At 37.4% G+C, this 12,007-nt stretch overlaps 1 protein-coding gene across 8 annotated transcripts in view; it reads right to left on the bottom strand.

Annotated features, from left to right (window-relative positions):
• Positions 1 to 12,007, bottom strand: part of GTDC1 (glycosyltransferase like domain containing 1) — a 183,512-nt gene that overhangs the window by 84,012 nt on the left and 87,493 nt on the right. For all 8 annotated transcript variants that reach the window (XR_004549561.1, XM_034061919.1, XM_034061923.1 and 5 more), the window contains 2 exons: positions 11,175 to 11,342; positions 8,014 to 8,187 (listed from right to left, as the gene is read on the bottom strand). Coding sequence is in view for 7 of the 8 variants with exons in the window: in XM_034061919.1 (XP_033917810.1) it covers positions 8,014 to 8,187; positions 11,175 to 11,342 (342 nt within the window). In the remaining variant the exon portion in view is untranslated. The remainder of the gene's footprint in view (positions 1 to 8,013; positions 8,188 to 11,174; positions 11,343 to 12,007) is intronic.

The following is a 12,007-nucleotide window of genomic DNA, read 5'->3' as shown; positions in this document are numbered from 1 at the left end:
ATATGTATAAACTTGTTCCTACACCTTACATAAAGGTCATCTCCATCGGACTGGAGAGCTCTGCTTCAAATTTCCTCTTCAAACTTAAACTGTGATTTCATGTATTCCATCATGTCATTTTGTTCTCTTATTCTTTAATTCTCTGAAATCCCCATAGAAAGTCTTTGTATCTTTTCCACTGACACCATCTAATCGTATCTCTTGACTTTACCTTGAATTTGTTTACAACCTAGCACACAACAGTGCTCAAAGCACATCCAACCCACTTAGAGTTTTAGTTTCACATTTAATAATGATTTGGAAGGTTATCTATTCCACCGCTCTTTTAAAAGGTCCTGCTTCCTTGGGTTTTCATTGTTTTGGAGTTTTTTTCCCCAAAACTAGAACTGCATTCTTTTTCTAAAGGTACTGCCATTGCCCCACAACTAGCAACAGAGATTCCTTTGTTCCCCTGAAAATTATTTCTCAAAACATTCTGTATTCTCAGCGAAGAATCTCCAAAAAGCCAGATATCCCTTCCTACTCCTTACCTTTTCTGCAATTTGTAGCAAATCACCTACTTTCTTTCTCATTATATTACAAGTACCCAGAATATTTAGGCAATAAGCTTCTGTCACTGCCTCATGTAGCAACTAAGAAATAGCATGCCCAACAGGACTTCCCTCTCTGTTACAATTCTGTAAGCATGAAATCACTTTAAAGAACAACAAAAAAATCCATCTCTGCTTCCATGTAATATACATGAATTTCATAATAAAAAATAGTGAAGGGCAGTATTTTAAAATGCAGAATTCCACAGGGACAACCTCGGCTATAAAAACCATCTTTCACACACGTGAAGGATTTTAAGTCTGTACCTTCACATGGATTGGAGCCGAACTGGAAGCAGCCACGTTGCTCAATACTCAGCATTTAGTTTTGTATGCCACCTCTTTCAACGCGTGTTAACACTGTACTCACACTGAGTGCCAAGCACCTTCAGCTCTCAATAACTGCAGTGAAAATGAGCGTATTTAGCACTTTGTAGGATTCTGCCATTAGTCAATAGCCTTTTTCTACCCTAAACACAAGTCTGCCATGACAATTTTAATCAATTAAATTTAAACTTCCATCTCTATTACAGTAATTTGATGCAAACTCTGAAAGGATTTCATGTCTGAATCATACAATATGGGGATAGTATTTGACCTCATCCCAGCCTCAAGGAGTAAGATTCTGTTGTGAAAACAGAACGAACTGACAGAGAACAGCAGAAAAGCGGAGAAAGCCCAAAGCAAGGCTCGCATTCTTTATGCTGCAAAGAAGGTAACATAAAATCATCAAATCAATGAAAACTTTTGCTACTGTAAAAATTAAGGTAAAAATATATTATTGTTTTTATTCCAAGTGAGTGCAGTTTAATTACTGGTTTACTGATGGACTGTAAGAATTAAAAGTGCCATCCATACTACTGGCTGATGAAGGTGTCATTTTCACCTTCTCTCCCATGACATCTCTCAACTGCAAACGTCCACACTTATTGCAGCAAGGTAGTCTATTCTCCTTACAAGCAACACAGAAATTATTATGCATGGAAGCACATAATAATCCAGTCCAGTCGTGACTCTACCACTGACTTCCCACATGAATATGCACGAATCAATTAAACCTCTGAATGCATCAATTTCCTTCTGGAGGAGTAATGATGATGATAATAATAATAATAGCTGCCCATTGTATAGGGCACCACATGCAATATTTTTAATGCCTGCTAATGAAATGTGCTATTAATTATTAGAATGTAGTTTGTTTTTGAAAGCCAAGTACCAGTGTGTCTCAACTTCCTATTCAAAGTGACACAACTTGAACATTTCCAGAAAACTGACTATGGGAAAATGCTTACAAGCATTATTGCAAAACCTACTTAAAAATCAAATGGCATTTAGATCAATACGAGAACTTTTAGATCTTACCAGATATATTGCAGAGAAATTTGCAGCTAAGGGGTTAATCAGATTAGATGGGAGTGGTTATAGGCTCGGTGCCACAGGTTTTGCTCTTTGTGGCTTCTCACATCCCAGACTTGGAAAATATGAGCTGTGATACTGAGAAAGGTAAGAAGCCAGCACAGCCCCATAGTGATAAATGAGTTTGCATCATCTGTCATTAGAACTTCCTGCCAACAGGGTCATTCCCTATTAAATTACCACTTGTCAATGTTTAAAATACTGATTGATAAATGACTGTGCCAAAACTGATAACACGACAGCTTTTATTTTCTAATATTCTTGGTTACCACATTCTGCTACTTCAAGATACAGATATAGCAGGGTTTTTTTCAAGTACTTTAGTGAAAGACAATTTAATCTCATACAAAACTAACAGGTACTGTATAATGATTGGTCCTGATATACATTGCATACTATTCTTCTTGCCAAAACAAACCTACTGGCGATTTAGCGATATGTGTAGATCCAAGTTTCACATTTCATCAAATGCTAGTAATCTGTTTTATCAATATAAACTGCATTTTAATGAAAAAATTCTTTTCTTCAGTACACTTCACTTTTAATTCCCCAGAGTACAATAATTCGTTCACGCTGTAGAACAAGAATGTTTTACAAGACCTTAACTCTCCAGAGAAATTTCTCTGTAAATACAAACTGCAAGTTTTACAGGAATGTGTTGTATGCAACATGAGCAATACCCAACATAATAAAAAACTAGGTTGCACAGAGAATTCTGCTTAAGTATCCTTGTGAGCTATTGTGAGACTAAATGGGTATTACGATAGCATTTAGTGGAATACCTATACAACAGATAAGAGTCAGTAAAACTATTCTTATCCCTGAATAGATGAAACTACTTTTTAGAAAGTTTTCAAATGAATACATCCCAGCACACTGTTCAGCCAAGACCTCCTCTAGAAGGGCACTTTCAGTCCTCTGGTGGAGAATTCCGGGGATAATTATTCTGGGGATAAAACTTGGAATGTTCTACATAGAAGACTGTAACTGGTACTCCTTCACGATCCAGAGTAAGAATGGAAACTCTTGCATCATCACCCACCTCCCCAATGGCACACAATGCATATACAGAGGAAGCACCATGTAAGAAAGCCCCACTGAATATGGGTGCTTGAGGCACTCTTCACTCAACCACCACCCCTTCACTGTAGGTGCAGCTACCTGCACTTACCACTTACCCTACAGATGCAGAAGGTAACTGACCTGCTACTAAGGGCTCTAGAGCTGAAAAATTCCATTTTATGCCCCTTTTGAACCCATACCACACTCACCTCCCAATAGGTGCTGTGTCCCAGATCTTGACAGCATCCTTTGTGCTTGTTGCATAACTCAGTGTGCCAATATTAACCCTCAAAACCTGCTCGCAGCAGGTGAGGAGGAAAGACATTTAGAGGAGTAATTTCCATCACCCAGTTCTTCAGTAGCAAGCCCCAAGGTAGAAGCAGTCTATTGGCAATTTCTAATTATGCTAACTACCCATAAACCGTGGTGGCAGGGAGGCTATACCTACCAGAGAGAGCACGGCACGCCATGGAGATGCCTAAGCCACCACCAAAGGCAGCAGCTAGCCTCAGTACCAGAATCACTATCATTAGCATAGTACTCCACCTAAGCTAATATAAGCTATTTTACTGGAAGGTTAATTAGCCAAAACTGCTCTTCTAAGGTATACTGTTTCCTATATGCAAGATAGTTCACTAGAGCTCACATGGGTATCACTGCTGAACTTCTCTCTGTGCAACAAAGCCATATCCCCAGTGCTCATCTATAGCTTTGAGCTTCCATGGACTCAAGACTCTCCTTGCTTGTTGACATATGTATTTTTCCTGCACAGCAAAGCTATTGTATAGATTCCCTTACTTATCTAAGCAGAGGTCTGCAGCTCAGCCCTGCAAGCCTGGTCCAACTGATGCATTTTTTTTCTATTTTCCCCAAAACAGGCTCCCCCACATGTGACAGTCACATTTCTGTGCAAGAGATCCTATCAGTGTCTTTTAAAAACTTATGCTTTATCAAGGAACTCCCCTGACTGTCCCTAAAGTACTCTCTAAATTGCAAATTCTGCCTCTCTTACAACTAAAAAAATATAAAATCACATCATCAAAAATGTCCTGATAACTGCACTAAGTTATAAAAACAAATTAAAAAACAGCAGTCTAAAATTTTTAATTCTGCATCAAAATGTGTAACAGATAGTACAAGATGCTCAATAACAAGTTCCACTTAAAAGAAACTATTTTTGTTTTCTGCTGTAATCCTCATCCTCTCATGTTTCTTTTATTTCACCTTAGTCCAATGAGCATTTTGAGCTCTTAGGATCTTTACTCCATTGTTGCTTATAAAAACATCTTCCTCTTCCACCACATCATGATAATAATAAAGATATACTACAGTCAGAGGAATAGAAATAATAACCAAAATCTACATTACAATTCTAATTTAAATGAATTCCAAGGAGTACCTAATCTGACCTCACTCTAACTGCCACACACAGCAATGGATGCAGATGAACCAAGATGATTCATATAAAATATCACCAAAGACCTTGCAGAGGTATTCCAGCAGGCTTTGATGGCAAATAGAGATGTGAATACCAAAGACAGCATCACTAGAAAGGCGATTTTCTTCCTGGATCATTGCTTTCCAGTGCAAAAGTGGAAATAGGTTGTATCAAAACAGACTCCATTTATTGCATAGAAAACCAAAACCAAGCCCCAAGCATTTACGATTTTATTTACATTATAACAGAAAACACTGAAATTAAGCCAATGAGAGTGTGTGAATTACACTGTATTTAATTCCCTGTGTTATGAAACCCCATACACTGATATGCAGCATAAATAAGGTCATCTACTGGTCTACACCTCCTGACATACCTATGCACTATGAAGTGACAGACTCAACTCTGAAGGCCATTTTCACTCCAGGCTTAGAAGTACTCCAATATGTATTTCTACATAATACACTTCATCAGAACGTATGAAGAAGAGAATTCCAAGTCAGGAATGATAGAGGGTGATTATATATGGAGTCATTGTGGCACCACAGCAAGCAATATGGAAGCTAGTAATTGTGAGAACCAGAAAACAGGGGGATTAAGGCAGTAAATTTCTTATTCTGCTAAATCCTCAAATCCTTTCATCTCCTCTCATTGTCAGATAAGGACCACAGTCTGGTAGTTTGCTGTGGGAACACAAATTGCGCCCTTATGACAAATATTTATTAAAAAGAAGAATCTTTATAAAAAAGCATTGATAACTTCTTGTCAAAGGCAAAAAAAAGCAGTGATTAGTTTCCCATCTGAAACATTTAAAGATCTGTTATACATATATCTAACAGTACCTCTAATAGCATTCTCAAGTATTTCCTAGGGTAATGTTCCTCCTTATACCTTCATTTACACTGTTGCTTGTGCTATTTTGTGTACCCATCACCTACAGTAATTACATTAAGAGGTAGATATGCTATCAGATTAACCCATGTGATATGCTCTTTCTCAAGGGTCAGATATATTATATTTTGCTCTACAACTGCAATATTAATCTTAAAATATCTTAAAAGATCACCATCACATGCATGAGGATGATTTCTTTGACTACCTCTCCCCCAAATCCAAAATGCGGATTATGTTTCAGACACAAACACACCCTGAGACACTCACACACAAAATAAAAGAGGTCAATGAAAAAAAAAATAAAAATTCACCCTGGTTATTTTGCCTTCAGAATTTTAAAATATTTCCCTAACATCTCAACAAAATTATGCATTTTAAAAAGACTGCAGGCACTGAAATGATTCAGTCATGCAAATAATCACTTACTTACACTGTATGAGTTTGGTTTGGATAAAGCAAATTACCATTTGAAAATAACTTGAAAAACACTCTGGGCTAAGAGCTTGCTTTATAAATTTTAGCTTGGACACAATTTTTCTTAACCTTTTTCTCCTCCATCTCCACTCAGTCACTATACTAATGCAGTCTGAGTTAAAGAAAAAAAACAAAGCAGCATGCAGTTGCCACAACATCAGGTGCATTCAACATTACTTAAAACACGATCTTGAAAAGAAATAATAAATATTGGTTGCAGCTGAAGGTCAAAACCCAAAAAACTTCAGAGTCATGTAGAAGCAGTCCTTCCTTTTTTTCTTAACTCTGATGATACTGGGATTTGTCTAAAAACACCCAGATCTTACACAAGAATTAGTTGTTGAATTCATTATGTATTAGAAATAATAGGACTGATAGTTAATCTGTGTTTTTGCTTACTCTGCTGAAAAAGTTTTACAGACATACAGTTGTTTCTGAACATCTTAATCTTGTCCATCACTGCTGAAAATAGCTTTTTGATATTATTTCAAGTGCAACAATCACAATTAAAACATGGAAGGTGTCCTGCTTTGTGAGATGAGATTTAATACCAGACCAGGACATTAAGAAAAGCACACAATAAAATGTGACATCTTCCTCTTTTACCAGTTTGGGTAGTACTCTAATGATTTTACCCACTTTATCACCTTCTGCTTTGGACAAATGATCACTGAGTGTATGACTTCAGACTAATTTGTCAGGTCTCATTTGACCCCATCTGCCAGGGCTGACAAGTGCAAAAGAGCTGATTTAATATATGAGACAGGGTTATCACAACTTCATCTCCAAAACGAGGCTTGGGCCACATGACTTCCAAAAGTATGCCAAAGCCACAAGACCCTTTTAAAGTGGCTCGATATCAAATATGCTGAGCATTCATAGCATTGGCTTGTTCTTGAAAAATATGATCTCTTAGAAGCAAGAGTAGCTCCTCAAAGATACACAGGCAGGGTACTGTCCACCACTCCATCCAGGCAGCCAAGTCCCTAAAGAACAGTGGAGGATCTTAACCCACTTGCTGAAAACACAGGTTTTGAAGACTTAACTTTAAACACTGATTTCTGAATTATTTGCATCAGTGCTTTGGAATATGAAGTTTTCCAAACCACTGAAATGCAAACCTTGCAGTGTGAACAGTAATGGAGAGCATAACCTCAGCTTCTGTACCAAAAATTTCCCTACCCCAAACTACCACAAACGCACATTCAGCCTATGCACTGACAGAACTATAAGTACAAGCTGGTGGGTGACAAAGACATCAAGTGTGGCCAGAACTTATTATCAGATCAAAAGCTGTATTCTGGCAAAGTCATTATGGTGCTTTCCATCCTTATTTCAGACTAAAAAAAAACGTACCCAGCACCATGGTGGCTTTAAGAGTATAATCAAATTGCAGAATCATACTCTATTTAGTGCCAGTCCCATTGAAGCAAAGTTCCTGTTTGGTGGGAGGAGAGTCCCTTATAAGAGGAAAAACAATTGTGCTAGGTTTAATCAAAAGTGAAAAGGATCTAGTGAATGTTCCCTTTGAGCCACATAACCCACTGCTAATTTCAAGACAGGCTCTAAAACAAGGGTAATAAAAAACGTCCTTTAGAGTAACTGAGAAAAACTGAAGAAGAGCTACCACTGCAACTAATGCCAACATCTGCAGGTCTGCCCCCTGCTACTGGGATGCTTCTCACCTACCTGGAAAACAATAAGAGGTAGGAGGGGGGAAGAAGGAATAAAATCCCACTGCAACACACCAAGGGAAATATAGCTTTTTAACTACTGGCTTATCAGTTTTACCATTTTCTAGCATTTTTTTTCTCTTCCTTGACCTCTCCTGTTCAAACGTATACAGAGCTGGGGAGCAGGCAAATCCTTAGAGACTAGAACAAGTGGGAAATCACTAAAAAAAGTGGGAAACCTCTCATCCTGAACAATGCAAGTTTGTATGACTTGCTCAGGACAGGCTCAGCAGATCAGACACTGCCTGAATAGCCTCTAATTACTGAAATACATTTATCAATTATGGGATTTTGCATGTTATCAAACTCTTTCATTAACAAGGTTTAACTGATTAGTTGGAACATCACCATAAATAGAGAGTTTTGACAGGCTAGAAGCAATTTATGACGTGGAAAATGTACTGACCTGCTCACATCAGGAAACCTGACTGGAAAATAAAGAACTTGGCACTTTGGTCTGATTATTTCTTCCAAATCCTTAGGTCTGTGGTCAGGAATCAGCTTCATAAATTTTCCAATGGATGTAAGAAACGATTCCATATTAAAAGCAGAGTTGAACACCACAACATCAGCAACCAAGCTGTAAAAAGTGGTTAAGATTAATGAGCATACTGCTGCACAAAAGGAATGGAATTATTTTGCATGCAGTGGAAATAGGATGCATATTCTCATAAACAAAAGGTGCAAGTGGAATGTTAATTAAAATCAGCCTTTTCATGTGAATTGGGAGAAACACATGTACCTTAATCAGAAATGTCTTGATTTCTGTCTATTCACTCTTTGAAATATTTTGAAACATTTTTTTAACTAAGTAATAAATTGCTAATACTAAACTAAAAGAGTAAATCCCATTCTATCTGTGGATTACTTTCCATTCATAAAATGGTGAAAACAGTATACTGTCATTATCTCTTAAAATATAAAGAGGTAAGGCCTACTGTAACAAAACTTCAGTAGAAGTAAACTTGGAAGAAAATGGAAATTCCTTACAAATACTCCTTTCTACTGAAGGACAGCTTACTTTTAGTTAACCTACCTTCAATTGACCATGTGTGGCACGTAGCAGGTTATTAGAGATATGGAATGTTTTTTTTAACCTATACATACATAATCCTGATTAGAATTAAATCCATCAAATATATATGTATTATAATATACTAATAATTTATAAGATATAAAATACATAGCGCAAAGTATCAAAAAAAAAGTTTGATAAAAATTGGCATACTATTGTCATGTTTTGTTCTTTACTGCTGTGTTTTAAAATCACATGTATCAATAATTTTAAAATTAGCTTAAATGGTAACATAGGTATTATTTCCCCACTTAGCCTGGAGAAATCAAAGAGCTATAGAATCATTGACTCAACTAGGTTGGAAAAGACCTTTAAGATCATCAAGTCCAACCATTACTGCCAAGACTGCCACTAAACCATATCACTGAGGGCCTCATCTACACGTTAAATCAGAAAACCTGAAAGTTTATTCTGGAAGTGCTGACACAATCTTAGCTACAATGGCAAACACGCAACACTAACATAGGTAAGAAATGCTTTATGGCCGGTTGGATTTCTCAGTATGTTATATATTGTGATACAGACCCGTGGGTCATAAGATACATCGAGGACATGTGTTCATAAGTCACTAGGTTGGTGAAAAGTATATTTGAGGTGAGAGGCTGTCATTCATCCTCACTGCATCTCTCTGCTGTCTGGTCAAGAGAAAACTGTTACTGCTCACCGAAGCAGCAGCAATCAGCAGGAAAAAGCAAAAAGACCAACAATAGAGAGAAACAATCCTTTTCAAGCAGGCTGCAGGAATTCCACCCTCTCTGCCACCTATGTTTTTTAACCCACTGGTCTCATTTTTGTACAAATGTACAGTCATCTTTGCTGTACGAGTTTACAGATGACATGAGACAGCACAGGAGCACAGCACATTTCTTTACTGCTCTCTGACATGTAGCAAAGTCTCTAACTGCATCATATCTGCTTCTCCTATGCATGAAGTCTAACCTGCCTAACTTTTTCCTGCAGGCTCTGCATATCACTGTCAAACTAGAAAGATCCCATCCCTGCCTGAGCAGCTAAAAGGAATCAGCCACAACTGAAAAGTATGATTTTATTACATTAACTCTCCAGTAACAGTGGGGAGGGGAAAAAAAATCCCTTTCTTAATAATCCAAAGCACCAATTTGAAGATTCAGAGTGCTCTTTATTTTAATCATCTCCAAAAACCTCTATGCAAAACTGGAAAGATATATTTTCCTATTTCTAACAGATGTGGAAGATGATAAGGTGGCATTTCTTTGCAGATGTAGGTAGCAACTAACAGTACAGAGGAGATAGCTTCTACCTGCTGTTAGAAATGGAGTTTCTGCAGCAACAGAAATGGAACATACATATCATATAATTACATGGAGAAGCTATTGGAGTCTGAACAAGGCAGAATGGAAGTCATCTTTTTTCCCTAATAAAAAGATACTTTTATAATCTTAAAAATGCATATTTTGAGGATGTTTGTCAGTTTACAATAGCTGTGTGAAAAATAACTGCCATAACAAAGCAACATATATATATGCAAAAATAAAAAAAGGGTATTCCTTGCCCCAGTGCCAAAAAATACATCTTTGTTGTAACATCTGAAAATGGCTGCTACAGTTTTCAAAAAATACTTTGCTATAGTTTCTTATCTTTACTGCTCAATAAGTGAAACACGTTGCAAATGCTGTGGCAGAAGCAGCTACAGAATAGCCAGAGCAGAAAGGTCATTATTTGAGAAATTTCAGTATCAACTGGCTTATATTATAAAGATGCTAAAGCTTAATTTGTGCCTTAAAATACTCAATCCCTATTCCTAATAATTCTCCTACTAAGAGGCGAGAAAGATCATAGAAATGAATTTCAGTTAAAAAAAAAGTGTTGCTATTTCACTTTAGTCTGTTTAGTGCCTAACCACAAAGCTTTTCAGTGTTGCTGTTATTAACTTCTTTCATTAACTCATATTCAAGAAATACGTTTGGTTTTAGCAACAATAAAGGGCCACAGCCTTTAAAACATCTGGGTATTTTAGCACTGCACAATTTCTGAATGCTACATGAAAGAAATATAAGGATTTATCTGGTAAGTTTACTGCCCTCTCTTCACAAGAAAAGTGCTGCAGTACATTTTAATTTCTGTTTATTTCCCTAAAACCCTCTACATAATTTCAGTTGGATGCAGTAAAAGCTATGGCCAAGCAAGAGCTGATTAGCTACAGCTTGGCAAAGCATCCATGAAATAAAGCATCTCACTTATGGCCAAGACATTGTTCAAAATCCCCATCACTAATGGGTACACCATAGTAGCCCAACAGAGCATCAGTAGGCATTACACAGTAGAGACGAGTTTATAGAGTGGATTCTTTCTGCCACAGTGCTTTTATCAACCTCTCTTCAGGACTCTAAATATCTCAGTTTGCTTATCGGGCTACCATTTATGTGGAGAAGGACTCCTCAGGCTTACAATGCTGCAAGGTTATAGACAGTAGGATATCTTAACTAACATGGAGCAATGTGAGAAATACCTACCATGAAAGAATCTGGTTGTATCCATATTGAAAATCCCTTTCCTGGCATTTCTGGACAGGATATACCAATTGGTTCTCATGGAAGTAGAGGACCTTTTTCAATTTGCCAAGGTCAGGGCGGAGGGCAGTGAGTTCAGCCAGGTTAAGCACCGAGCTTGCAAAGAGGATCCTGGAAAACAAGGAGAGCAGTGTTTACTGTCTGTGAGCATGCTCACAGGGGTCACCTCTTCCCCTTCTCCCTCCTCCCCAAGAAAAACATAACCCCTATAGGGACACATCAATAGCTAAGCCTTAATACCATGTAGCAGCATTCGAAGTTTTGATCTCTTAAAAAGCAGCTGCTAAGAACCCAACTAGAAAAGCACCAAATCTCATTGGTCTTCCCAGCTCGGTTACAGAGAGATGCAAAATAAAAAAAAAGCTGGATGGATTTTATTGAAAAAGGCAAGAAAAGCTGTATCTGAAGGACAAATGGAACAAAGATAAGGCTGACTAGGGAATACTTTGCTTGCCAGTTTCATTACACTTTACTTCTTTATGCAACTGACTACTGAAATTCAATATATGAGCAGGAATGGTACATGTTCATGTTATGACATAAACCCTTTTGATTTATGCACTGCACTTATCTAGAATGGTCTGTTTTTCTGTTTCCCCACACACACACACCCTTTTTCTGTTTTACTTTCACATTTTTATTAGGTATCCTCTATAATAAAATGTTGTTTCTACCCTTGCACCCTTTTAGAATTGCCGTAGCACTCCAGCTATTCCACAGTCTATAATACTGCATGCATCCTTCAATTATATAAAGCAGGCACAAACAACACTAAC

This window comes from Melopsittacus undulatus, chromosome 4 (assembly GCF_012275295.1).
Source record: "Melopsittacus undulatus isolate bMelUnd1 chromosome 4, bMelUnd1.mat.Z, whole genome shotgun sequence".
Lineage (NCBI taxonomy): Eukaryota > Metazoa > Chordata > Aves > Psittaciformes > Psittaculidae > Melopsittacus > Melopsittacus undulatus.
Note: the sequence above shows the minus strand (reverse complement) of the source record. Positions and strands in the feature narration are given on the sequence as shown.